We start from the raw sequence: 27,536 nt of genomic DNA on the forward strand, positions 1-27,536 counted from the left end.
AATAATTTTAAAAAATATCAAGAATGTTATTAGTAACAATTATGGAAATAATATACTGAAAAATAAAAAATTAAAGTCACTTACTTTTTCTTTATCGTCTGCAGTACGCATGCGATCAACATAAATTAATTCAGTAGCCGTAATTCGAGCGTCTTTATAACTAGACATTTTCATTTCATAATATAATTCACACCATCGTGTAATATCTCGTAAATTCATTTCCCAAGGAGAGCCATGATATCCCCAAGAAACTCCAGCTTCTGTTGATATTACTGAATTGAATTCAATAATTTTATCAATTATCGTTTTATCGACACATTTAAATTGGCTGTTGGCAATAATTTTTAAATCATCATCCGACAATGCATCAACAAACACCTGAGTAAATCTATTGAGGAAAGATTTAGGTAACCCCCGTCTCGCTCCACCTTGACTAAGAGGATTTTGGCAAGCGAATAATTTTGTTCCTGTTTTAACCACAAATGAACGAGCGAGCTCCGGAATATAAACTTCACCACGATGATCAAGGCAAGCATTTAAACCCTCCAAGACGGATTGCGACGCTAAATTCAACTCATCGAGTAGTATCCAATCGCCTGCTCTTAATGCTCGTAAGAAAGGACCATCTCTCCAGGCAAATTGTCCACCTTTTCCTCCTTCAACTGGTAAATCAGCACCAAATAAATCAGATATATCGGTTTGGTCGCTTAAATTTATTCTCAGTAAATTATGTCCAGATGCTTTCGCAATAGCCGAAACAAGACTAGTTTTACCGACTCCGGGACTTCCTTCTAACAAAAGTGGTTTTTTTAATTGTAGTCCTCGTAAAATTTTCAATTTATTGGATTTAGTAGTGGGAGCATCAAATGTAAAACTTGTAACAGAATATTTTCCATTAGGTCCAGTAGGAATGTAAAACGGATCGATGCCAAACATATCTTCTCGTTCATTTATATTTTCTTCACAAACAGTATGATCGTAATTCTTCAATTGGTTAATAAATGGCTCTAAATATATAAAAATGTTCTTTTTAAATGCTTCTAATTTATCTTTACTCTCTGTACCAGTAACTCCGGAACCCAAACCATCGAGATAAGTTAGCCGAGCTCCTTCAATAAATGCTACTGAAGTTGTTAATTTTGAATTACTTGCGTTGCGGCAAAACTTAATGAAGTTTACCCAAGTTAAAATATCTCTTACACTTACTACAAATTTTTTACCTATTCCAGATAATTTGAAATAATTTATAAATGCTAATATAGCAGTAGCTATATCTTGATTTTCATTTTTTATTTCTTCAGGTCGTAAGTTGTACTCAATAATATTACGGAGATCATTATCAGAAACACAACCTTCGCACCAAATTTCTGTAAATCGATTACGTAATGCAGGCGAAAGTTCTTTTTTACCGTAATCACCGCCGGGATTCATTGTACCAATAAAACAAAAATCTTCATGTGCTGTGATTCCACAATCAGCTTGATTTTTATCGATTGAATCGTTGTTTTTTTCTGCCAATAAAAGTGTACGTTCTGGTTCTAACAGTGAGTTCATTCTTTCAAGTACACTATCATCAGCGAGAGAAATTTCATCAGCCAAAAATAAATCACCATTTCGCATGGCAGATATTAATGGACCATCAACCCATTCAAATAATCTTTGATTATCTTCCGTGTGTTCTCTGACAGGTCTTAAGTTACCCAAAAAATCTGATGACTCTGTATTCATGTGACAATTAACACTGTAAAGATTTTTAGCTCTTAGTACTGCAGCTAGTTGACAAACTGTCGTTTTTCCACCTCCAGTTTCACCAACTAGCAAAATAGGTTCTTTGAACTGACAAGATTTAATTACCAGAACAGCCATTCGTCTCATTTGATACGTCCAAACAATATGCTCAAATCCTGGCATGGGTGATCTTTTAATATTCTCAAGTGTTTCAAGTATTGATCTTGTTTCAGGAGATGTTTTTTCATGAAGAGTAAATAAATTTTCTGGATCAACAACACATTTAAAATGTTTTTTAAGCACTTCGATAATTTCTTTAGCCTCGTCGGGTTGACGAACTTTCGAAGCAAGCACAAGATAGCCTTCGTCAGCAAGTAGTTGTTGCCAATCATACTTTTCAGACTGATTAGTAATTATTTTAGTTTTTTTGTCAATAACTTTATTAACTTCTTTGGCTTTGTATCTATCACCCCATCTAAATAAATCACGTAACGTAATAAATCCGTGTTTACCCATAAAAGCTGCTGTATTTTTTCGTCTCAATTGCAAATCTTTCATAACATTTATCATAATTTTACAATATTTTGTGGGTACATTGCATTTGTTCTCTAAAATAATCTCTAAATCAGTAGAAGGTATTTCGTCAAAATGAAGCTCAACAAAACGATTTCTGAATGCTCGTGATAAAACTTTACGACCACCATAAACACCTGGTGGATTTTGCGTTGCAAATAACATAAAATTATTATGCGCTTTAATAGATTCTTGCGTTTCGGGTATAAAAAGTTCTCGATTATCATCAAGAACACGATTCAATGCTTCTAAAACATCACTTGGCGCTAAATTTAACTCATCTAAAATAATCCAATATCCTTTACGCATTGCTTCAACTAAAACTCCTTCCTTAAACACAAGCTTTCCTGTTTCATTAGCTACATAATTTCCGACATACTCTTGAAGGTCCGTATGTTCGTGATTATTAATACGAACACATACATGCCCTGATGCTTTAGCAAGATATTTTATTAGACTTGTTTTACCAACAGATGTATTACCTTGAATTAATACCGGCATTCTACTTATTGCCACAACTCGAGCAAGATCACGTAAATTTTGCTTAATAGATTCTGTAATAATGTAATCTTTTGGTTTTTTAGGATCCAAAGTGCCTCGTGGTACCCAATAAGGTTCAAATTTAATAAAAACATTATTTTTCGTACTAGGGTTTGTTATTGGAGCTTTTAATGTTTCTTTCCACGATTTACTATGTATCATATTTTTAATCGATTGCTCTACAAGTTTGTAAGAAACACTATCTAGTTGAGTTAAAAAACTAAGACAAAATGATTCGTAAAGTGATCGTAAAGTACAACCAGACTTAAATGAAACGGTTACACTCAGTGCCCTACACAATGTACGTAAACTGTAATGTGGTGTATGACCAGTACCATCATATAATTTATTCACAGCGTCCTTACGAACTTGTAAATAAAATTTAACAATATTATTCAAAATAGTTGGTTCTAAATTTAATCCTTCGAGGTATGATATGACCAGTGCCTGTAAATCTGATTTCTCTGTTAACTCGTCAACATAAAATTCAGTAAATCTATTTCTTAAGCCGATTGGAAGTTCTTTTTTTCCAACATCGGTAGCAGGATTCATACAAGCAAAAATTTTAAAATCTTTATGCCTTTTAATAGATTCTTTATCACCACGTTCAAATAAAGAGAGTGATCCAGTTGATCCTTCTAATAATCCAGATAAGCACTCAAGTGTTTCTGATGATGCTAAATTTATTTCGTCAAGAAGGACCCAGTAGCCTTCTTGTAAAGCTTTGATTAAACTACCTTCTATAAAAGCAAATGCTAAAGATAGTTCCGTTTTTAGTTGTGATTTTAATTTGTCCAATTTTATATTTATTTTTTCCCACTGAACTAATTTTTTTTGATTAGTTTCTAACTGTTTTTGTACATCACCATCGTCACTTTTTCTTTTTGTTCCAGTTTTGATTTTATCTATGTCCCCGCGGAGCCTTTTTAGAGCTGCAGTTGCACTGTGACTCATCAGAGTGATTAATGTTTTCCAGTTTCCTTCTGTATAAGCAGTACCCAAGTAATCGAGAAATTTTTTATTAGGTATAACTGCAAAATACGCACGAAAAAGCACTTCAAATTCTTCTCTGATTGGTTTAATTAAATGTTTTAGATCTACTGGTTTGTATCCTCCCAATAAATCTGCACTTTCACTTTGTTGGTTCATGTTTATCACAATAAGTTTATGACCTGCCTTTTTCGCTAAATACTGAATAGAGCTAGTTTTTCCTGTACCTGTTTCACCAACTAATAAAACAGGTTCATTTTGCATTATACAACAGGCAACACGTTCTAATAAAACTGCAGATGGTCTTGATTTAGTAGTGAAATTATCTTTTGTTTTATCATTCTGCACAGATCTATTTGTATTACGATTAATCACAGCTCGTCCAACTGTGAAAACTTTATCATCATTAGATACTTCAATCGTGCGAGTGCTCATCATACTCTCAGTTTCAGTTTTTACAATTCCCAATATGTGTCCAACGGCAATAGCAAGATCTAGTCTTTTTTTGGTGTCTGGTACAGAACAACAAAAAATATCTACAGCATCTAAAAGAAGTTTACGAGCAGTGTATTCTTGTGAAACATTGAAATTAACAATTGATCGAGTACACCACTTAATTAAATCCCTTGTAGAAATTAATCTTCCAGCTGTTGATAATTTTTCTTCTGTTTCATCTTCAGCCCCGTGATCTCCCATTGAAAATAGTAAAAACACATCTATTATTTTAGTTGCTGTTGTTGTTAAAACAGGAAAAAGAGTTTTAACAACAGTAATTAATTCATCTTTAGTCAGAGGATCCATGTGAACACAAAGCCAATGTTTTCCAAGTAAATTAGTAGCATTTGCAGACTGTCGAAATAGTCCAGATGCCGAAGAAATTAATCGTTGGGTTACAAATAATTGAAACCCACTCTTGGTATGAATTGTGTCACGGTATCCTGGTACTGACAAAGTACCAGTTTCCATTAAATTACTTAAAACACTAATAACATCAAGAGCCGCACTATCAATGTCTTCCAGAAGCAACCATTTCCCACTAACAACAGCTTGAGTAAGAACACCAGGTTGCCAAACAAATTCTCCTGGAATATCTGTACATCTATAAGTTCCTAACAGCATTTTTGAATCAGTTTGTTCTCCTAATTGAACTTTAATAAAATCAGACGGTCCACGTCCTGTTACTTTAGCTAAATATTCAACTAATGCTGTTTTCCCGCAGCCAACTGGTCCTTGAAGACAAACACACTTTCTTGAGGCAACTGCTAGAGCAAGACTTTGCAAGTTAGATTCCATTGATGGAACTGGAACTAAGGAAGACTGTACACGATTAGCTTTATCAAATACTGGAAGCAGAACTCCAGCGATTGAAACAAGAGAGTCAGAGTCTGCGACAGTTTTTTCTAATTCTTGTAAATTGCTGTCATCAGTTGTAAGTACAATATTATTATCATGAGTATTGTGATTAATTAAAAATTGATGAAAATTAGGAATTAATATCTTAGCACATGTCATTTTTGTAGATTCTGACATGTTTAATACGATTCCGATGCATTTTAAAGCAATCCATTTTAATTGATCATTATCTTGGGATAAAAAATTATAAAATACAGACCAATTCCACTTGTGCTTGAAATGATTTGAAGCAACGCATAAAATATTATAAGTCGCAACGACTATATCATAATCAGATACATCTTGAACTTTACATGACACGTGATGGCTTTTAAATTTTTTAGCCGGAGTTGATTCAACAGCAGTTGCGAAAGGCGCTGGATAAACTTCAAAATATCGTAAAGTGAATCTGAAAAATTAATTTAAAAAGTTAATATAATCTACTTTAATACAATTAATGATAAATAATTACCCCAAGACATCCGGGTTGATAGATATTAATTTTCCAAGAATGACACAATTCAAGCGATGCAACTGTGGATTTGACTCTGCGTTTAATTCATTGCATTCTATAGGAATAGCATGTGATAATAGAAGAATTAAATACTGAGGAAAAAACTCTGCTACATGTTGAACATGGTTTTGATCCATTAAAACGTGACAGGATAATTTTTCTATTACTTCCTTGCAATCATTTTCATTTAAATCCTATAATCAATTAGACAAAAATATAACAATAGCATTATAACTGTTAAAAAATAATATAATTTATAAACAAAGTATTGTTATTTAAATAAAAATTTAAAGTATGTTTATTATAATATTAAATAATAAAATCTTACCTCCTTGTTTATATACTTTGAAAATAATTCTTTTAAACTGTGAATCGAGGAATTTTTAGAATAAAACTCTTTGAGATTCTTTAATAAACCTTTCATTATTATGTAAATGAGTTGTCATCCGTTTTGATAACAAATAACTATACCGGTACTCCAAAAGTTAATACTTAGGTTATAACAATCAAAAAAGCACGTGTTACTCCTAACAGGTTAACGTTTTAAAGTACAATTACTTACACGCATGTTATGATGGTTGTGATCCTGCGCAAGAAAAAGACGACCCATTTAAAGGTGAATTTTCACAGTAAGCATTAAAACAAATTGTGTGAATTCTATTGATAGATGGGTTAGTATGTAATTTATTATCAACCAATCACAAACTCTTTGGGTGACCGATGATGTACACTTACGGAATGACAATGTTATTGGTTCAGAGGACTAAAGAACAATTTTTAAAATTATCCACAACATCAAAAAAAATTCTAAAATATTTCATAATACTGATATTAAAAGACATCTGTGAATTTTTTAGATTCTTATAACTTTTAAATGATTATCAAAAAAATTTAATGGAAAATTTCACATCTAGAGATAAAAAAAATTTACAAGTGCAAATTTTTTGAGAATTTTTTTTTTTTCAATACTTTTTTCTTAGTCTCAATAATTTTTTTTTATTCAGGATTCATTTTTAATAAAAATGATCAAATGTCTGCTGATTTCAGAATCATAAAATTATTTAAAAAATGTCGTTTTAATTCTGAAAAGCTAAAACAATTTTTTGAATGGTATGTAAAATTTTTAACCTTTTGGTATTTTTAAATAATTTTTATTTGCATATGATAAATCGCCTTGAATTAAGTTATACAAAAAAAAATGCATATTAAATCGTATAAAAGTTTTTATTATTAATTAATTAAATTAAAATAACATTAATTTATAATAATTATTTGAAGACTATCCTAAAATTTCTGGATGTCTTTTTAATTCTTCACTAATACTTTTTTCTATTCCTAAAGAAGTAAAGTTATCTGCTGTGAGATTAAAACTAACATAGACAGGCATTCCACATTTTTTTGTAAGTCGTTTAGCAATATTTGAAGAAGACGAATCGTCAGTGGAACCCACTAACTTAGTAGCTACTGGTAGAGAATCATAAACTGACATAAATGCATACGACAAATCAAGCATTTTTTCGTCATTAACGTGTCCAATCCATAAATACAAACTTGTCGGCAATCTTATTGTCTGACAAGCAAATTTAGCCTCACCAACTTTTATATCAAAGTCATAAAATTTAAATGATGAAGGCAACAATTCATTACCATTGTTTACATCCATTTCTGTTATGTTCATTTACCTGTAATAAAAAATCAATATCATTAATTGAATGTACGTATTTTTATGTTTTAAGTAAAATTTATAATACTTACTGACAGCAAGTGGATACTTACAATAAAATAATAATGGTTGAAATACAGTATTAATTATTTTAATTACTATAATAAATTTGATATCACCGTTTTTAATAGCGGGTTCATCACACGTGTGTTTTAGCAAATCATCATCAACAAAACCAGCCCATCATACTGAAATAAAAGGTTTCTCCATTAACGTCGATTGGTACTTGACACTTTATTGTGAGTAAATATATTTAGTAATTTATAAATTACATTTTATATTATTTTTTTTTTAATTATAAAAATTAAATAATAATTTATAGTGAAAATATTTAAACTATACTCACATCTAATAAGTAATGAAATACACAAATACATTATATATATTTTTATTTATTTATTTCAATTTAGAATTTCACCGACAAAAGTATTGGAAAATAAGCATTTTAAATAATCGTCTCGCGGAAGTTCATAAGGAAATGTAGAGAGAAGTTCCGTGATTTTAGTTTCGAGAACCCCTCTATCTATAACCGGGCTACGCAAGCGCCGCGAGATCTTCTGGTTAGAGTATCCATTTTGATCACATGTAAGTATCTCGAGCTGTTGCTGATTTTAGTGTTAATTAATTGTGTTAATAACTTCATAAAACCGGAATTTTTTAATTATTACTAAGTGAAGTAATTAGATAATTTTTATAATTTATGAAAGTGTTTAGCTAATAATTTACATATTTTATTAATTACTATAAATTTTGATGACAACGAACTCGCTGGCAATGTGGCTGTACGCTCTTTCGCGCCATCTTCACTTATAATATTCTTTAAATAATACAATTTAACAATTAAAATCAATGTTAAAAATATCGTTAATTTATTGGAAATATTATTAAAAATATTTTTTGTATAATTTGTCAATAATGGGAGTCTTGGCAGGTCTTGGATGCCGTACTCATATTCTAGTTGTTGGTTAATTCCAATTGCCTCCGTGTCTCTTGGAATCGTGCTCACAATTTATACAACTATTTAATTTTCTTTTTTCATTTTTTAATTCCTCTAACCTTCGTTATTGCTAACAGTAACTACAAAGCTTCGTTGACTATAAATCTAATTCTTAAAATTTAAAACTTATTCGTTTTAATTGAGTTTTATTATCGGCGTTTTATCGACAATATGCCACATGGTTTCGCTAACATTTTTTTTAACATAAAGCATAGGTGCTTAGATTTCACTTATCGAAATATTCTTAACAGTATATTTATTTACTCAAGAGTTACTACATTGCCCACGAGTATTTTTTTTCTCTCCATTTACTATTGACATATGAATAAAGATATTTGGAGACTGCATGAGTCATGTTTAAGCTTTTAAATATTAATATTTTTTTTCCTTTGTCATTGTTTTAAATTTTTGTTTTTATATAAACAATTTTAATAATCCAACTTACTAATGAATAAATTAATTTATTTTTAGAAACTCACGACATAATTAAAAATGGGAGATATCGAGGATACTCACTTCGAGACTGGAGACTCCGGTGCTTCAGTAACTTTCCCGATGCAATGTTCAGCATTGCGTAAAAACGGGTTTGTTATGTTAAAGGCTCGTCCTTGTAAAATTGTTGAAATGTCTACTTCCAAGACTGGTAAACACGGTCACGCCAAGGTTCACCTTGTTGGAATTGACATATTCTCCGGCAAGAAGTACGAAGATATCTGTCCCTCAACACACAACATGGATGTTCCACATGTCAAGCGAGAAGACTATCAGGTAATCAAAGGATACGATTATTTACGAAAATACTTTTTTTACTTATTCACAAATTGAACTTAAACAACTTTTTTTTTTTTGTTATTTTTTTTTTAATAGCTAACAGACATCTCAGACGATGGATATTTGACTTTAATGGCTGATAACGGTGATCTTCGTGAAGATCTCAAGATTCCTGACGGTGACTTGGGAACTCAATTACGTAGTGACTTCGATGCAGGAAAAGAATTACTGGTATGTATACTATTTTTTATTATCAATTTATTTTCGTAGTATAGAAAGTGACGATGTATTTTAAGATGTGATTTTCGAAAACTTTAAATTCAATTATGTTTAATACAAAATTTGTTATTTTTACTTAAAAAGACAACATTTCAATCATAACGATAGAAAATGAAATTAAATTTTTTAATTTTAATTATTTCAGTGCACCGTATTGAAAGCTTGTAACGAAGAAGTGGTAATTGCGGTCAAAGCCAACACTGCTCTCGACAAATAATTGTGTTCAGTTCCACCAGCACACAACTTTACCACCCATTTAGCTAATCGTCATCTAAATAATTATTGGTAATAGAAAACCAATAAATTATCAACCATCAGTATCTCAAACTGGAAAGAAGAATCAATAATTATAATAATAATAATAATAATAATAATAAACAATTTTCTATCTAAACAACACCTTGATAATTACTTACCAAGAGATCAAATGCTAATTGGGTACTATATCGAAGAAAAAAAAAATAACATACTAAAAGTTTTCAATGTATAAAAAACATCATATTATATCAACGTAAGATTGTTTACGATTGATACAAGGGGAGAAAGACATATTACGAAATACACACATACACACATGTTGTTCGTTATATAAAAAGATAAGACGATAAGCTTTTCATTCGAGGGTTGATTAAAAAGTATGTAATAAAATTTGGAAAAGCCTTCACACTTCCTTCATTTTTTTTTACTCTTTCAAACATTTACTCATTTATTAAAACACAAATAATAATACTTTATAAATAATAACATCATCACAGTAATCATTTTTTGTAGTTTAAGGTAACATGTTTATTAAAGTGCATGAGTCACTTATGCCAAGCGAAATCGAATAATTATAACTAGAAAAATAATTAAAAAATAGACTGCTGTCAGGAACAATTTTTCATGCGAAAAATAAGCAATCACAAAAAATTTAATTTATCTCAGGTTGGCTTAAATACGGGATTAATTGTCAATGATATAATAAATAAATGGAAAAAAATAGTACGAAGCTTTTTTGACTTCCAGTCATCGAGCCAGTAATATTAAAACTTTAAAAAAGACGCGATGAATAGAACTAATTTTTTTTATATTCTGCACAGAAAGATACTTTGTCTTGAGCTTTTGTATTAATATATTACAACTTAATTAACGTTCGTTCAATCCGCTGAGATATAGAGGAAAAAAATTAATTTTTTATTAGTTTACAATCGGGTCTTTGTATCCTTGGCCTATTGGACCCAAGTTAAAGAAAATTTTGAATAGTTCATTCTGTGACAGAATTGTGAAAAGTATGCAAGTTATAAGAATATTTTTACATATAAATTTTTGGTAATTAATGATAAATGAATTTTACCTAGAATTTATGATCTACTTTGATACATAAAAAAGTTTTTTCTCCACAGCTTATAAATAATATGAAAAGTAAAAAAAAAAAAATAGATTAGTGATATTGGAGTAAGCACATAATACTTACAGCTACCTGAGTCCAATTAGATAGTTTTCAAATTAATAAAATATATTAATCTAGTTGACTTTTTCTTAACACAATTTATTCAAAAATCAATTTAGTTGAAATAGATAAATTAGAAATTTAAATTGATTCGTTTCTTTTTGTCGTGTCATTGACGAATTAATATTAGTTACTTCTCTTTTGAAATTTTTATTTGTATAAAAAATTGTTCCAAGCAATACAAGATAAAATATTTGAGACAAAATATATAGTTACAATGTTAATAACAATAGCAAATTAGTAACATCAATCCTGATTTATAAAAACGTAAATATAAACGAAATTTTATTAAAAAAATCAAAGAACATATATATATATTTCTTTACATTTTCCTTTGAAATTTCGAAACACATTGTGATTTAATAAGACTTATGAATTACTCCGGCTATTATTATTATTATTCGATTAAAAAATAAAAGAAAACAAAAATCTTATGATGTCGTAATAATAAAAAAAAAAACTACTATCTGTATTACACGTGTGCTATATTGGACCAGGTACATAATAATTTAAATGTGCTTTGTTATTGATGAAGTAAAGAATATTACGAAGTGCAACTTGTATTAAAGTTAGTGCGACGTTAAAAAAAAATTGATACGATAAAAAAGACGTTAAAACTGACAATTCTACTTGAAATCATTGACCTAATAAGTTTTTTTTTCTCTATAAACTTATTATTGTTTAGATTTTGAGTTACTTCAAAGCACATTTGTGTATTGGAAACGTATTTGAATGTTCAGAAACATTCAACAAAATAATAATACAAATATAGATTGAACAATTAATATAATATTTTTTATGCTCAAATGTATGCGAGAATCTTTAAACATGATTGTCTGATAATTAATAATAATTACTAATAAATCAAGCTGTTCCTTTAATGAAACAAGACATGAGACAAACGTGGTAGCTAATTAATTTTTTTTTTATTATAGTTGAAGAAAGTTTGATACTAAAAAAATATAAATAGCACGAATTTAAATTATAAAACTTGAAAAATGTTAATTTGAAAAGTCAAAAAATACATTTTAATCGAGATGGTATTTTCAATTAAACAATATTGCTAGATTTTTTTTTAAATGAACTGTTTGCATAATGAAATAAATTGCCTAACAGGAAATAATTGGAATACCCCTGTGTATTATAATTATAATTTGTTTGAATGAATAAAATATAAAATTAATACAGGCTATGAGTAATAAAAATAGTTTAAGAATTTTTATTAGTTCAGTATTATATTTGTCGATAGTAAATAATTATACAAAAAATTAATAGCTTAAAAATATTAATAATACAAAAAAATGTCATCAAAGAAAAGACAACAAGGCACGAAGGCATTCTCAATTAAATCCTTCAGAGGATCATAAAAACAAACTCTTAATGGTTTTGATATATATAAGAAACAAAAACAAATTTTTTGGCTGTTTATAAAAATTAAAAAAAAAAAAAAAGATGCTGTGTAGGACTTTATAACAAAATGAATTTTATTTATACAAATACATTGTGTTTGCTTTGCAACGTAACATACTGAATACCACTGGGGACCGAGTAGTTACGGTTATATTTCTAAACAAACAATAACATAAGTGTCCTCTTTAGTAGCCCCATAATAAATTCCCTGCATTCATTAAATCTAGATAATAACAAAGTAGTGTAACTGAATGGGTATCAATCGTTCGAGTCCACATATTTCAATTGTAGATATTTATCTGTTGGCTGTTAATATTATTTTTTTCCCTTCATTATTTAATCTTACTCTTATCCTTAATCCATTTTTTCCATTTCATTTATTATTTTAATATTAATTTTTTTTTTGTTCTAATCACAATGGTAATCGAAGCTCTCTTGATTCTCACATAATCAATTGTTAGCATTTCGCCTTTGTAATGCTGCTGCTAGGTCTTGTCTCAAGGCAGCTTGCTGTCTTTGATCGGCCAACGATTGCACTGACCTCAGGCCATTAACGATATCCTTCGTTTTACCAAAATATATTTCGTTCAAAGTATTACGGATTTTATTCTCCATATCTTCTACCATACGACCAATATTAGCGATATGTGGTGAAGTTTCACTGATTGGTTGGTCTTGTTCAACCTAAATATTAAACATAGTATTAATTGAAAATAGTTTTAAATGTTATATTCTAAAAAAAAGTTATTGATTACCTGTCTTGTGAGACTTCCACCTAAATTCATAGTACCAGAGCCATGTTTATTCGTTTGTAACCACAACATAGCTGTTGAAGTAAGTTTATAATGGGCATTTCTACCAGTTGATTTTTCCTGGACTTCAACTACGTGAATTGAGTCCCAACAACCTTTTATCTTTTTTGATCCATCGCCTGCTTTTTTGATTAAAATAACACCAGCAAATCCATGGTCTAAGTCCCAAAGATAAACTGATGATACACCACCTTCAAAATACAATTCTCTGTACTGATCAAACGCATGATTGGCGTCAATTTCCAATTTTCTCAATCTTTCCGAAGGCATGGAGCCATCTTCCAACGGAGGATCGTATGTATTACTCCATGGAGACCTAGATAATTATAGTAATTATAAATTATTTTTATCTAATAATTTATATAAAATTCATTTACATGACAAGTGTTTACCTGTATGAGTCTCCATCTCTATTATAATCACATAATAAGTAATCTCTGCCAGATTCTTTATCTTTCGCTATTTTAAGTGGTTGATCCACAGATGACAAAAGATCTTCACATAAAGAAGGTACAAGATCAATGAGGTCACTGAGATTTTTCTCAATTTGCTGAGGTGGCAACCGTCTCATTAAATCTAGGGCACAATCCATTTGTTGTTCACTCTGGAAATCATTCATTTTTTTAAAAAATATTATTTTGACTTTTAAATTAAAAATAAACACAATCAGTTGAATGTCATAACACGTCAATCGGATTAAGTTTCACTGCTGATAAGATCTTATTCAAATGCTGTACAAAAATGTAGAACACGATTCACCATCTTGACACTTGAATTGTTATGGGTTAGGTATCAAATTTCAATGTTTTTCAGATAAAAAAAATTGTCCAAACCTTCATAAAAAGTATAATTATTCAAATTAATAAATATATTACCACAATAAATAACAAGAACTATCGTTTAAACAACTAAATATCCATAAATTATTAAAGTATAGTTTTATAAATAATAATAATAAATTTAAAAATAAAATGACTCACCATGATATCAATATTACTAAAATGCTATTATATTTTAAAAGACAATTACGTAAAATCAAATATGATATTTTAAAACCAAACAAATTTTATTTATCACTAAATTTTGTTTAATTATTGACTGTTTCACTTGCATTCGAAAAAAAAAAACGATTACTTAAAGGGTGTGTCGAAGTGAACAGTGATTGGTGAGCACAAAGCGTTCCTACGTCTATACATATACCCATATTTACTCGTGTTTTTCTGCATTTTTTTTTTTTTTTCAACTCCTGCAATTATTATTTTTATCGAACCATTATGTGAAAAAATTAATTTATCAATCTATTAATAATATATTGTTATACTTCTAATAAATTTTAACTAATTTGTAATTTCTTTTACTAAAATGACAGATATTAAAAATCCCGCTATTGATCGAGATGGCGACACTTTTGCAACAAAAACCAATAAAAAATGTTTATTACTGATGAATTCAGTTGATCATTAAATTTTCCGAAAATAAAAGTTAGTTGTCAAAATATGGTTGCTGGAAAATGTTAAAAAAAAAAAAAAAAAACTATTTTTGTTATTAATTAATTTTGCGAAAACATGATACTGACAGGAGCATACAATTATTGATAATTTATTTATTTTAAAACATCCAAAATGAAATATTAATTGTAAAACAAGTAAAAATTCGAAGATTAGGTACAGATGAAAAAGATTAAAAGATTAAGTAAGATCTAATTTTTTTTTAAACGTCAAAAGAGTTTATCAGTTTTCTCATTATTAATTAAAACAGTAAAAAGTCAAATTGTCTTATAATTTAGCGTATGGATTGAAAGGTTTTATATGATCAACTTTATTAAATACTGACATGCTTCAAAAAATTGATTAAAAAAATTTTAATGTAGAAATTGTAAAAAACTGCTAATAAAATTTTTTTTAGGTACATTGTTCGTACTTATTTATTTATTGAATAAAACAAAATAATGGTCACGTTTTTGCTAATTCAGTATCATAATGTATGAGAAATAAGATAAATGAGAGACATCTTACAAATGCGTAGTTTGTTTTTAATAAATTACATGTTAATATAAGAAATTAATTACAAATAGATATACAAGCTAAAAAAAAATGCTTTAGAATGTAATTTTTAGGATAATTTCTATTAAAATATAATTTACTAATTTCGTATGGCTGTGAATAATTGAAATTTGAAAATACCGCCACTAGTTACGATGGCAGCACTTGACAGATAATGATCATATATTTAGAGCACTTTGTGAAGATTTATCAAAACAAACTCCCATTAATATTATCTGTCTTTTTCTAATAAACAAAAAAATGTATTTTTTGTCTTTAGTTAAAAATAAACAAAAAATAATAACAATATAGGGTCACTATGATGACACATTAAAGCGCCACGGAAGTTAATGAAACTTTACTCTTATTCTAGAAAGTTCCAGAAGCCACGAGACGTTACGTTTGTATATATGATCTGCGCAACTGTGAATAACTTTCCAGTTAAAATCGAGACTTGAAAGAATTGACATAACTAATTTATTGTCTAGTTTTTTCTACTGAAACTAGAACATTCTGTAGTGTTATTCATTTAATTAAGTGACAGTAATACTGAAGAATAATATTATAACGGATTAATAAGATCTAACAAAGGTAATTTTCTCATAAATACTCTATAATATAAATAAATATTGTAAATGGATATCGTCTCCATACGTAAACTTTTTTTTAATGATTTCAAAATGGGAGTCGTAAGAGATTAAAAAAAAAAGTTCAATGTATTTGATTGATAGTTTTAATTAAATTTTAAAAATATAAAATATTTTTTAAGTGATTCATAATCTTGTTTCAAGTTTATTTTAAAATAATTTTGTATCGTTGTTCTTATGAAGACTGTTCGCTTTCACATCGCGGCATCATCATTCCCAAAATAACTATAAATATATAACCGTGGGTGTTTCAAGATATTCATGACCTCAAAATGGCATTATATATTAAAAATAAATAATAAAATAACAATATCAAATTTTATTTAATATGTTATTTTTTTATAATCCTTGAGGTAGTAAAAAATAGTGTACTGACGTTTACGGAAATACTAATTCAGTAAATCAATGTCGTAATGTTCATTGCCTTAATTCATCGCTATGTCCGTATCTAGTCTTGGAATGTTTGAATACATAAATATGTATAATCAGGAAACTATTAAATTCATAATTTTGCGGATAATTAATATTAATATAAATGAATGGGCTAGATCTGAAAGGGTATAAATGAAAAATAACCTTGCCTTTCTAGAATATTTCATCTAAAAGAGTAACATATTCTGGGCAAAGAAATTAATGACAACTCCAAAAACCTTTTTTTGCCATTTATATCCTCAGTTTTAACCTCTTTATATTTAACTATTGAATTATAATAATAATAAATCAGTCCGAGACAATATTTGTGATTGATATTATAAGTATGAGAAAATATTTATACTAATAATTAATTATTTTTCTATTTTCAGAATTTATCAAAATGGGTAAAGACTACTATAAAACTCTTGGTATCGCAAAAGGTGCTAATGATGATGAAATTAAAAAAGCATATAGAAAATTAGCCTTAAAATACCATCCTGACAAAAACAAGGCGCCTGGAGCGGAGGAGAAATTCAAAGAAATAGCTGAAGCGTATGAAGTACTGTCAGACACAAAGAAGCGTGAAGTTTACGATAAATTTGGTGAAGAAGGATTGAAAGGCGGTGCTTCATCTGGTGGCGGTGGCGGTGGTGCTGAAACATACACTTTCCATGGAGATCCACGTGCGACATTTGCTCAATTTTTCGGCTCATCATCACCATTTGCTACATTCTTCGAATTTGGACCTGGTGGCAATAGCAGAACATTTGCTTTTGGCAATGATGACATGGACATGGAAGATCCATTTGATTTGAGAATGTCTGGTGCACGACAGGGTGGCGGGCAAGGAGCTTTCAGATCACATTCATTCAACTTTGCCGGTCCAGGTGGTGGAAGAATGACCAATCAAAAAGATCACGCTCAAGATCCTCCAATAGAACACGACCTTTACGTCACTTTGGAAGATATTGCACGTGGTTGTGCGAAAAAAATGAAGATATCAAGGAGGGTAATTCAACCAGACGGATCAACAAAGAAAGAAGATAAAGTACTTACAATCAATGTTAAACCTGGTTGGAAAGCAGGAACTAAAATCACGTTTCAAAAAGAAGGTGATCAAGGTCGTGGTAAAGTACCAGCTGACATTGTCTTTATTATTCGTGACAAACCTCATCCCCACTTCAGACGAGAAGGAAGTGACATCAGGTACACCTGTAAGCTAAGTTTAAAACAAGCTTTGTGCGGTACAATCGTTGAAGTACCTACGTTATTCGGCGAAAAAAAGACGCTTAATCTTACTGATGAAATCGTTAAACCAAATATGGTCAAACGAATCCAAGGCCAAGGACTACCATTCCCGAAAGAACCATCAAGAAAAGGAGATTTACTCGTTTCATTTGATATTAAATTTCCTGATAAATTATCACAAAGCATCAAAGACATATTGTATGACACTCTACCTAATTGAATTCATATTTAATGTTCTTTGTAGTGAGATGACTGAATGTGTACATCTTAAAAAGAAAAAAAAAAAAAATAAGTAATATGTTAGTTTAATCATTTATATTGACACTGTTGAAAAGAGATGTACGTTGTAGTACATTATTACGAAGAGCAATAAACATGCGTGTACAATATGTGACAAAATTTTTGCAGATAAAATTTATTTTAAGACCGAATCTTCAAAAGTTAATAGATATTTAATTAAATACATACATCAAAATTTTATCTTGCAATGTATACTACTATTACTATAATTATTATATAGAAAATCAGACTGCATACGCGTGTATATTGTTCCAGTGTACTGATGAAAAAAAAATATGAATTTAATTTGATTATATTATTATTATTATAATTATTTTGTTTAACAATTAATGTATAAAAATAATGTCATTATTATTTTTTAAATATTAGAAAATATTGTTATGTTATGATTGCATATTATGTATGAATGATTGATCGAGTGAATTGAATTTTATTTGTAATCATTTATTGTGACAAATGAAATTAAAATTATTTGTACACTTAAAATATAATAGACACATTAAGTTATTTGATATGTTTCATTTATTTTGTTTTATTTATTTCATTACATACTTTTTTTTTTTTTTTTATACTTTAATCCTTTTTTTTTCTTACGCTCTATTATTCATCAATACAGTTCTAAAATAACTCCGGACTGTGATGGGTTGATATGTTCACGGTGATGCCACTTTATTCGAATTATAAATAAAAACTTAACAATGCCTGACTAAATAAAATAGTAGTATAAGGTATAGATATATTTACAATTACTAATAAGTGCACATATTTAAAATGCAATATATAGATAAAAGGTCGTTAACTTCCATACAGGCACCTGCATATTTTGTATTCATATTTTGTTTCTATGACAATAATGCAACTAAATGCACTTGAACTCGTATAAATTCAAGAGCAACAACTTTTACACTTACTTTTCATCATGAATTCGTTGAGCTCGCTAATAATTTTAATCATTAATTTAATTATTTCATCAGCATCACAAGATTTGGATATTATTTATTTTCAATCCCACAATTCTACAAAATCTGAGGTATTTATTTTTATTCTCCAAGTAATTATTTAAAAAAAAAATTTTTTTAATTAATTAAATATTATTTTCTAGATTCCAATCAGTTTTACTGCTTTCGGCCAGACCATAAAGCTTCAATTGTTGAGAAATGATAAATTATTAGCTCCTTTTTTTCAAGTTTGGCGTCACAGTGATTCTAACGTTATCGAAAGACTAGATGAATTAAGTAAGCCACTATCATGCCACTACATACATCAAGATGAATTAATTACGGCTGCCGTTAGTTTGTGCGAAGAAGGACTGCAAGGATTAGTAATATTAAACAATTTCACTCTCGAAATTACTCCATTGGATAAAAATGAACAAGTCATTTTTGAAGATGTTCGTTATGATGAAGAAATGCCGCATGTTGTTAAGAGATCTCATTTATCATCACTTTTTTCGCCATCATCATATTCACCGTATAACTTCAATTCAGGGTATAAATATCCACATATAAATTCAATCTTGAATACATTTGAAGAAAGACCTCGCCGAAAATTGACTGATGAATTGACAGTGGAATTAGCAGTTTTCTTTGACGAAGCAGGCTATAAATTATTTTCACCTTTCTTTGATCACAGTGAAAAAAAATTGCGTGATATGCTGTTAGCTTACATCAACGCTGTACAAGCTCTTTTTTATCATCCTAGTTTGGGGAAAAGAATAAATATTGTTTTAGTACGATTAGACATGATGAAACATCAACCAGCCGACTTGCCGCATTACAATGGTGAAAGATTGAAATTATTAAATTCATTTTGTAATTATACTGCGGCTAAAAATCCTAAAAATGACGATGATCCAAATCATTGGGATATTGGTCTTTATGTATCAGGATTGGATTTTTATGCATATGAAAATGGTGAAAAAAATAGTGTAACAATGGGTCTGGCAACAGTTTCTGGAGTTTGTTTAAATTCATACGCTTGTGTTATTGCTGAATTTGGTGTCACGAATCGATTTGGTAAACCGTATCCATCTGCTGGTTTTACATCAGTTTACATTGCAGCACATGAAATAGGTCACAAGTATGTATGATTTTTATTATATATATCATTAAGAGGATAAGAAAAATTTTGTCTTCGGTATATTTATATGATAAAATGAGTTTTTTAAAGTAAATTTAGTATTATTAGTAAAATCATGATCTGAATGTATACTTCTTCAATATTTTATATGCTTTTCAACAATAGTTCATTTATTATGATAAGTTTTTCAAGTAATTATAAATAGATTCGAATTTCGCGATAAATGAAATTTATTTATTTATTTTCTTTGTTTTGTCCATGTCATGTGATTATACGTCTAAAATTAATTTATGTAATTAAGAGACTAAGAAAAATTTTGCAACGGGTCTGTCTTTATTGTAAATTAGTTTTGATATTTTTTCAGCGATAGTCATTAATGATTTAAATAATTGAGAGAGTAAGGAATAGTATTTTTCTTACCTAGGACAGGAAAATAAGAAATGTCTCAGATTACATGTAATTGTTGACCGAGGCGAAGCCGAGGTCGACAAACATGTGATCTGAGGCTTTCTTATTTCCTGCCCGTGGTGAGAATACTATTTTTCTCCTCGACGGAGGCGGAAAGCGGCATTTTCATTTAGCGCAGCGGGCGGAAAATTGACGCTTTCCGCCCGGAGGGGAGAAAAATTTTTTAACGAACACATTATTATTTTTAAAGAAATTTTTACAGTTAAATTTGGTATCATCAGAAAGGTCTTAACAAGAATTTTTGCTTTTTCACGGTTTTATATATTTATCAGTGATAGTCAATTTTTTTATGTCAATTTTTTTGGAGTAGTTTTGAATAGTTTATTGGTTCTATAAATTTGTTCCGTCACATTTTCCATAAAACTATTTGTAATTGATCCTGTCATAGCACTATTATTTTTAAAATTTATTTAAAAAGTATCCAAATTATGTACAATATGATTAGAAATATAAAAAAATCTTTAACCCAAAGTAATCTTATTCATAATCCGTAAATCTCGACAGTCGCACAGTAACTGCAGGTTGCTAGTTTAATTTAATCACTTAACTTATTTATGTTTTGTAGCTTAGGAATGCATCACGATTCAACAGGTAATTCTTGTTCTCGTGATGGCTACATTATGTCTCCAAGCCGAGGTACTCAAGGAGAAACAATTTGGTCTTCATGTAGCCGAGAAGTAGCTATTGATTTACCACGAACAAAACCATGTCTACTTGATAAAAATTTAGAAAATTTTGACAAGACTTTGGACCATTCAAGATATCTGACATTACCCGGACGTACATGGACTGTAAAAAAACAGTGCGAATTATTATTGAGAGATAAAGATGCTGATGTTGTTACACTTACTAACGCTTGTCATACATTATCATGTCGTAGTCCACATCGTAGTGGTTATTATTATGCTGGTCCAGCTTTGGAAGGAACCATTTGTGAAGAGGGTAAAGAATGTCGTGGCGGTGAATGCTTACCAGCCTTGCACTTTTTAAAACCACAATCTTCTGGAGTTAAAGGCAATGAAGGTTGGAGTAAATGGAAAGAATCCTCTTGTATCAGTGGTTGCATAAAAAAATCTAAAGGATCAAAAATTAAACAAAGAATTTGTAATAATAATCAAAATACTAATGGACAGCAATTTAATGAAGATTGTAAAGGTCCTCATTATGATGTAATGATTTGTAAAGACGAAAAGCTTTGTAAAAAGCGTATAACTGCGGAGGAATTTGCTACGATCAAGTGTCAAGAGTTTAGTGAACATTTGCCAGAATTAGATAAATATAGTTCAGGCTTACAAGCCCCTCATGAAATAGGAAGACCATGGATGGCTTGTGCTATTTTTTGTCGACGAAAAGATATTGCTTCTTATTATACACCACGCATTGAATTAAATGATCTTGGTGTCGATCCATATTTTCCTGATGGTACTTGGTGTCATAATGAGAATAATCAAAATTATTTTTGTCTTCAACATCATTGTTTGCCGGAAGATTTTCGATTTGCTAAAGACGCGTTGAGACGGACTACCACAGATTTCAATAATTTAGGTCCACAAAATGCTCGACCTGATCAGTATAAAATTCCTGATGAAGTAATTAAGTACTTAAGCTTAGGTATTAATGGTTTACCATTGTCAAAGAATTTTCCATCAAATGTTACATCCAACAACGACGAATGGACTGATGATGATTACATTGAATTACCGGATGAGTTATTATCAAATTAATTATTCTAATTTAACAATAACCAACAAACTCACAATTAGTAATTCTGGTGAAAAAATCGTAGAAATTGCATGGAGAACTTGCAAATAAAGATGAAATTCCTTACAGAATTTTGTAAACCATACCACATATATTCCGTTATTTCTTGTATTTTATATAATTCATTTCTTTTTCGGAAAAGTAGCTATTTTTTTCATTTAATAATTCCTCATAATTTTATGTAAAGAATTTTAATTAAAAGTAAATAAAAAATTTCATTAAATGTTATTTTATAGATATTTTTTTGTTTTACCATAAATAGTATGTAAATAATACAATAATACATAAATAATCACATATTGTTATCGACGCATGAAATATAAATGAATATTTTTTTCATACGTTTTTTTTTATGTTACGGTGTGAATAATATTTTACTTTACACTTTAATTTCTGATTTATTTATGCTTGCATTCAAATGTCCGCAGAATGTATAAAAGTATGATTATACAGCTTAGTATTTTATCGACAAAAATTACTATTTAAACGAATATTTTTTTTTTTCTAAGAAAAATTCCTCAGAGACATTTAGGAATTTTTCGGTGGTGTAAACAATAAAGTTGTTACATTGTGTGTTGTGTGTGTCAACCGCTTTTCAGATTTTTTTTTTTAATAATTTGTGCTAAAAAATCATTAAAATTGTGAATACTTGTCAATTTCAATTCTATAAAATTAATTAGTATTTAATTAATGAACAAAAATGATGTCAAAAAAATCCTTATCCCGGAGTAAATACTGGAATGAGAGCAAGACGATGATTACTCATGAAGAGCCGGAGATCCTCTGAATTCCACAGGGTCCGCTCACGCAGTCCGTTCAACACTGTTCGTGTTGGATTAAGAAAGTTCCAGTGAGTCCCATGATTTGTTGAACAACACACAATTGAAAAAGCAAATTGGGATCGATAGATTCAAACTCCTCTTGTAATGGGCGCTTGCTAGAATTTTCGATTGTAACGCCATTGTCGTTTTTTGGTATATAAATAGAGAAAATGAATGACACTGAAATTAGCAGACACTTGACAATTTTTTGATTTTTCTTGAAAAACAAACTAGTTCTAGAAAATGATTTTTAAAAAATTGCATTTTTATAATTTTTTATAGCTTTTGAAGATAGAATTTTTTAAATCAATTTATCTTGTGAAAAATTATTCACTAAAAAAATTCTAAAAATTATTAGATGTCTCTGAATTTCAGTGTCATAAAAATTAATAGATTTTTTTTTTTAACAGGGTTCTTTAATTCATGTTCTTATTAAATTAAGGACGTTCATCGGCAAGAAAAAGATACCAATACGTTATGGCTATCGGTTTCTTTCTCACGCACTAGTGCTGCCTCTCTTTACAGACTATCGTTTACTTACTTCCACTCAAAATATCGGAAGTCACTAACTTCAAACATTTTTTATAAAAAAATGAATATCGCTCGTTTATGCTATTTTCGATAAAAAAAATACTTGTTATATCTTCAATTAATGATTCTCAGTTTTTTAAAACAATCCTAAGAAAAGTACAATTGATATTTAATAAAACATTCGCTTGAACGTCGGTCAGCATAGGGTTTGTATGTAAAATATACAAATTTTAAATCCTAATATTTCAAAATTTAGTGCCGCAAGGACTATTTAAAAAAATTCTTGCGTAAAGAAGATACTTATGAGTAAAAGTACTCAAAATTTCAAAAAAATTTTAAGAAAACGGTTTTTTCACGGAACGTCTTTAATGCAAATTTCATTTTCATAGATTGTCATTTCTATGAATGTCTATTTTTATGCTTTTCCTAAAATAAAAAATTCCATTTTTTTAATAATCCATAAAACCGTTGCCATTTATTTTTATTATGTTTATCAATAAATGAATCCTAACGTTTAGTTCATCATTTGATAGTCTTTTAGAATTTTAAATACTTTTTAGAGTACATTTTTTTATTAAATGAATATTACATTTAATTCTTGTACAATAAATGAGTTAGCTATTTATATAAATGATAATTTTCTATTAATTTTTTAATTCATATACTTCCATTTATAGGAATGTTTATTATTATTTTATTTAAACGTTTAAAATTCATATGGCATTTAAATATATTTTGTTTTGGATCTTGCAAGGTCCTTCTGGCCAGTCGAGCAAAGTCACTATAGATTGCAAGTACATGTCAACAATATTCAAAAATTGGTTTTTGTTTGTTTGATAAAATTATAAAGCCAATACACACGGTTATAAGCAGGTTGTGTAGTTTATATTATTAAGTAATATATCCTAAATAAAAAAAGATTTTTCATCAGTAATTAACAAATAATTCAAATATCACGCCATCTTCCTATTTTTAATAAAAACAATAAAATTTACATTGTCGATATACATGTATTGTGTTATATAAGTATGTATATATACATACACACATTGAATTATATATATATATATATAGGTATACACAGAACATTAAACATTGAACGGCGGTGAAAATGTTATAGATATGGTACACAGTATTTTTAATAGCCTAGCTACATATATAAAATATATAAATTTAATGAAGAAATAAATTTTGACAGTGTGAGAATAGGAAATAAAAAAATTTGACTTGATAGTCAATGTATTATTCAAGTAAATTATTAAAATTAAAGTCATTTTTGACATCATCACAAATATGGCAGGTATGTCAGGTTATGAACGAGCTGAGCGAGTTTACAGAGGTAGACCGCTAGATCCAAGACAATTTGAAGATGATCCAGAAAAATATTATAATCGTGATATGTTAAGACCGTTACCATTAGAAACATCATTACCTCTTATAACTGAAGATGTATCAACTGACAATGGTAAGGTCATAACAAGGTTCTTTTATTTTATTGTTATATCTATACTTTATATTAAATTATTTAATGTCATATAGTTTATTATATAAATCTTCAATTACGATTCAATAATTATCAACAATAACTACTCTAACGTTAGTTACTTTTTTTTTTTTAATTTCAGATATTGCAATAAAAAAATCTATAGGAGCTGGCTGTGGATTAGTAAGTTTAATAACAGAGAATCTTTTGATTCATCCCTTTATTGTTTTAAGAAGACAATGTCAAGTAAATCCCAGATCTTCAACTTACCACTTAGTGCCAATAACCTTGATACCTGTGATAGTAAGATTACATCAAACGCAAGGTTTGAGTACGCTCTGGAAAGGTATTGGCTCAGTTTTGTTAGTACGAGGTTTATCAGCAGCTGTTGAAGATGTTATTTCTAAACTTACTCCTTGGCCAAAGTATGTATTATTTATAAATAATCCACAATATTTTTTATTGTTTATTTATTAATTATTTATTTGACTTATAGAGAAATCAACAGAGAGAGCACCATGAAAGCTTTTGGACAACATTTACTACTTAAATGGTGATGATGATTTTTATTTTCGTTACTTCATTAACTAGACTTTAATCATTTACAATTTATATTATTAATTTAATTTTAGTGTTTCAATTGGAATAGTCGCTCCGTTTTATTCAGCATCTCTGGTAGAAACAGTGCAATCGGAGATAGCATCTGAGAAACCTGGGGTACTTGACATATTTCGAGATGGAGCTATTAGATTATTAGAAGTAGGATCTAAAGGCAGGCTTATTCCAATTTATGCACTTCTTACTCCACATGTTACTTATGGAGTTGCTAAATATTTATTTGCATTGATTGTAAGGAGTGTTGTTAGTCGAGTGATGTGGTTAAGAGATAGAAAATTGCAAGAAAGAACTGTAAGTTTTTTTCTTATTTTTATATCAATAAATAACGATAAATAAAATTTTTCAATTTCTTGAAATAGTTAATAAAATCGGAATAAAATTTATAAATAAAATACAAATTAGTTCTCTTTAAAAAAAATTTTTTTTAAACAAAATCTTTCGAAATTTTACGAAAATAAATGAACAATATCTCAAACAAAATTTGAAGAAACTAATATAAATGGTTAAATAAATTATTTCAGGGAGCTTATAGTCGAGACATAGTTTCTGAAGGAATGATGCAAGATATTGAATTACATTCAACATTAATATCAATGTGTGCAGCAGACGTAATATTTTATCCACTTGAGACTATTGTACATCGTCTTCATCTACAAGGCACTCGAACTATTATTGATAATCTTGATAACGGACGAAGTGTTATGCCGCTTTTAACGGGATACAGTGGAGCTATTGATTGTTATCGTACAATTGTAAGTACTGAGGGCACATTAGGTTTATATAAAGGATTTGGTGCTCTTGTATTACAATTTGGTATAAATTTTTTAGTCCTAAAAGCAACTAAATATATCCTCACAGAAATTGGAACAATGTTTAAGAGCAAACCAAAAGTAGTTAAAACTCCACAAAATATTTATTATAATGAAGCTTAGTTAATTTATTTTATAGGAAATACTGTGTATAGATTGATTGATAACTAATGATAATATTTGATTTTTTTTTCTTATGGCAATTAAAAATTAAAATTTTTGAAAAAAATTTTTGTATTTTAATTAACTTAATAATGAAATGACTTTAAAAAGAAAAGAACAATAATGAGGGTAAAAATACTGATTCAGACGAATTAAATCCGAGTTCAGAAACTTAAAAATTTCTTGTAAAAAAAAACTTGTAATTAAAAATATTAAACATTTACCATTTTTTCTACTATATGAAAAAAATATTTAAATTACAAGTATAATTAATAATATTTAATTATACAACTTTTGCTTGTATATTTTATTTATTAAAATCAGTATTTTTACTTTAAGATTTTATGATAGTAATATTTACTTTGAATGATATTTATAATATAAACTTTTAATATAGAAATCTTTAAAACTAGTTCATTTATTAAAATTTGAATAAATTAGACAAAAAAAGAAATATGTTTTAAATCTACTTTCTATTTTAATGTAATTTTTTCATAATCATTTATTATAAATATACGATTATACAATAAAAATTGCCTGTTATAACAATTAGATGGAGATAACTTTATATAACTAAAATATCTGAAAGGTATTTAGTTTAATTTTGTCATAATATTAATTAGACATTATTTTAATTGATTAATTAAATTATTTTATTTTGTTGATTGTAATGATAGAAATAAAAGATCACTTTCTTGTATCTAATATCACAGTGAAAATTCGAAAATAATTAAGTATATAGAATATTATATAAATGTATTTATAATATTATATATTCATATATAATAAGAAACATATTTTATTTTGCTAATTTTTTGACATTAAGTTTTACAAAATTCTTTCATTAGTAAAGAAAAAAAAGATCCACAAGGTGATATAATGTTTATACTATACTTAATTGTTTATTTTTATACCATTTTTTCATAAATTTATTT

The 27,536-nt window shown here is 28.5% G+C and overlaps 6 protein-coding genes and 2 long non-coding RNA genes across 11 annotated transcripts in view; 4 read left to right on the forward strand and 4 right to left on the reverse strand.

The window, feature by feature from the left end:
• The window catches only part of LOC123258498 (midasin), a 98,577-nt gene extending 92,279 nt beyond the window's left edge, over positions 1-6,298 (reverse strand). Inside the window, exons 1-3 of one of the 2 annotated variants that reach the window (XM_044718542.1) lie at positions 6,066-6,298; positions 5,696-5,931; positions 85-5,632 (exon numbers count right to left, since the gene is read on the reverse strand). In XM_044718542.1, the coding sequence (XP_044574477.1) occupies positions 85-5,632; positions 5,696-5,931; positions 6,066-6,161 (5,880 nt within the window). In that variant the 5' untranslated portion in view covers positions 6,162-6,298. The remainder of the gene's footprint in view (positions 1-84; positions 5,633-5,695; positions 5,932-6,065) is intronic. The other variant, XM_044718541.1, reaches the window with a different exon arrangement.
• Positions 6,299-7,326: 1,028 nt separating this feature from the next.
• Positions 7,327-7,899, reverse strand: LOC123259972. The gene is made up of 3 exons (XR_006508357.1): positions 7,807-7,899; positions 7,493-7,648; positions 7,327-7,419 (listed from the first exon to the last, which is right to left on the reverse strand). It is a non-coding gene; the product is annotated as an uncharacterized LOC123259972 (long non-coding RNA).
• Positions 7,900-7,955: 56 nt separating this feature from the next.
• On the forward strand, positions 7,956-10,538 carry LOC123259971 (eukaryotic translation initiation factor 5A). 2 transcript variants are annotated; one of them, XM_044720816.1, is made up of 4 exons: positions 7,956-8,045; positions 8,929-9,225; positions 9,325-9,459; positions 9,653-10,538. In XM_044720816.1, exons 2-4 carry the CDS (start codon positions 8,950-8,952, stop codon positions 9,722-9,724), a joined length of 483 nt encoding a protein of 160 aa, XP_044576751.1. In that variant the 5' UTR covers positions 7,956-8,045; positions 8,929-8,949; the 3' UTR covers positions 9,725-10,538. The 2 variants fall into 2 exon arrangements, with proteins under 2 accessions (XP_044576751.1, XP_044576752.1); XM_044720817.1 differs by lacking the exon at positions 7,956-8,045 and adding an exon at positions 8,075-8,136.
• Positions 10,539-12,456: 1,918 nt separating this feature from the next.
• On the reverse strand, positions 12,457-14,395 carry LOC123259970 (F-actin-capping protein subunit beta). Its single transcript, XM_044720815.1, has 4 exons — positions 14,199-14,395; positions 13,611-13,822; positions 13,162-13,534; positions 12,457-13,090 (listed from the first exon to the last, which is right to left on the reverse strand). The coding sequence occupies exons 1-4, from the start codon at positions 14,199-14,201 to the stop codon at positions 12,857-12,859; spliced, it is 822 nt and encodes a 273-aa protein (XP_044576750.1). The 5' UTR covers positions 14,202-14,395; the 3' UTR covers positions 12,457-12,856.
• A 1,263-nt stretch (positions 14,396-15,658) lies between these two features.
• On the forward strand, positions 15,659-17,968 carry LOC123259969 (dnaJ protein homolog 1-like). Its single transcript, XM_044720814.1, has 2 exons — positions 15,659-15,851; positions 16,711-17,968. The coding sequence occupies exon 2, from the start codon at positions 16,722-16,724 to the stop codon at positions 17,787-17,789; it is 1,068 nt and encodes a 355-aa protein (XP_044576749.1). The 5' UTR covers positions 15,659-15,851; positions 16,711-16,721; the 3' UTR covers positions 17,790-17,968.
• Positions 17,969-18,431: 463 nt separating this feature from the next.
• Positions 18,432-22,340, forward strand: LOC123259967 (A disintegrin and metalloproteinase with thrombospondin motifs adt-1). Its single transcript, XM_044720811.1, has 3 exons — positions 18,432-18,899; positions 18,972-19,948; positions 20,982-22,340. The coding sequence occupies exons 1-3, from the start codon at positions 18,789-18,791 to the stop codon at positions 22,138-22,140; spliced, it is 2,247 nt and encodes a 748-aa protein (XP_044576746.1). The 5' UTR covers positions 18,432-18,788; the 3' UTR covers positions 22,141-22,340.
• LOC123259973 lies at positions 21,089-24,480 on the reverse strand. 2 transcript variants are annotated; one of them, XR_006508358.1, is made up of 3 exons: positions 24,391-24,480; positions 21,267-21,490; positions 21,089-21,205 (listed from the first exon to the last, which is right to left on the reverse strand). It is a non-coding gene; the product is annotated as an uncharacterized LOC123259973 (long non-coding RNA). The 2 variants fall into 2 exon arrangements; XR_006508359.1 differs by lacking the exon at positions 24,391-24,480 and adding an exon at positions 22,474-22,791.
• Positions 24,481-24,610: 130 nt separating this feature from the next.
• Positions 24,611-26,786, forward strand: LOC123259968 (solute carrier family 25 member 46-like). Its single transcript, XM_044720813.1, has 5 exons — positions 24,611-24,994; positions 25,155-25,437; positions 25,509-25,565; positions 25,645-25,921; positions 26,152-26,786. The coding sequence occupies exons 1-5, from the start codon at positions 24,823-24,825 to the stop codon at positions 26,560-26,562; spliced, it is 1,200 nt and encodes a 399-aa protein (XP_044576748.1). The 5' UTR covers positions 24,611-24,822; the 3' UTR covers positions 26,563-26,786.
• The last annotated feature ends 750 nt before the right edge of the window (positions 26,787-27,536 follow it).

The sequence above is a fragment of the Cotesia glomerata genome, linkage group LG2 (genome assembly GCF_020080835.1).
Source record: "Cotesia glomerata isolate CgM1 linkage group LG2, MPM_Cglom_v2.3, whole genome shotgun sequence".
Lineage (NCBI taxonomy): Eukaryota > Metazoa > Arthropoda > Insecta > Hymenoptera > Braconidae > Cotesia > Cotesia glomerata.

Coding starts and splice junctions, on each gene's coding strand:
- LOC123259971 (XM_044720816.1), top strand. CDS start 8,950: ATGGGAGATATCGAGGATACTCACTTCGAGACTGGAGACTCCGGTGCT. Junction 9,226..9,324: donor TCAAGCGAGAAGACTATCAG/GTAATCAAAGGA, acceptor TTTTTTTAATAG/CTAACAGACATCTCAGACGA. Junction 9,460..9,652: donor ATGCAGGAAAAGAATTACTG/GTATGTATACTA, acceptor TAATTATTTCAG/TGCACCGTATTGAAAGCTTG.
- LOC123259970 (XM_044720815.1), bottom strand. Junction 13,535..13,610: donor AGAGATGGAGACTCATACAG/GTAAACACTTGT, acceptor ATAATTATCTAG/GTCTCCATGGAGTAATACAT. Junction 13,091..13,161: donor GTGGAAGTCTCACAAGACAG/GTAATCAATAAC, acceptor TTTAATATTTAG/GTTGAACAAGACCAACCAAT.
- LOC123259969 (XM_044720814.1), top strand. CDS start 16,722: ATGGGTAAAGACTACTATAAAACTCTTGGTATCGCAAAAGGTGCTAAT.
- LOC123259967 (XM_044720811.1), top strand. CDS start 18,789: ATGAATTCGTTGAGCTCGCTAATAATTTTAATCATTAATTTAATTATT. Junction 18,900..18,971: donor ACAATTCTACAAAATCTGAG/GTATTTATTTTT, acceptor ATTATTTTCTAG/ATTCCAATCAGTTTTACTGC. Junction 19,949..20,981: donor GCACATGAAATAGGTCACAA/GTATGTATGATT, acceptor TATGTTTTGTAG/CTTAGGAATGCATCACGATT.
- LOC123259968 (XM_044720813.1), top strand. CDS start 24,823: ATGGCAGGTATGTCAGGTTATGAACGAGCTGAGCGAGTTTACAGAGGT. Junction 24,995..25,154: donor AGATGTATCAACTGACAATG/GTAAGGTCATAA, acceptor TTTTAATTTCAG/ATATTGCAATAAAAAAATCT. Junction 25,438..25,508: donor AAACTTACTCCTTGGCCAAA/GTATGTATTATT, acceptor TTTGACTTATAG/AGAAATCAACAGAGAGAGCA.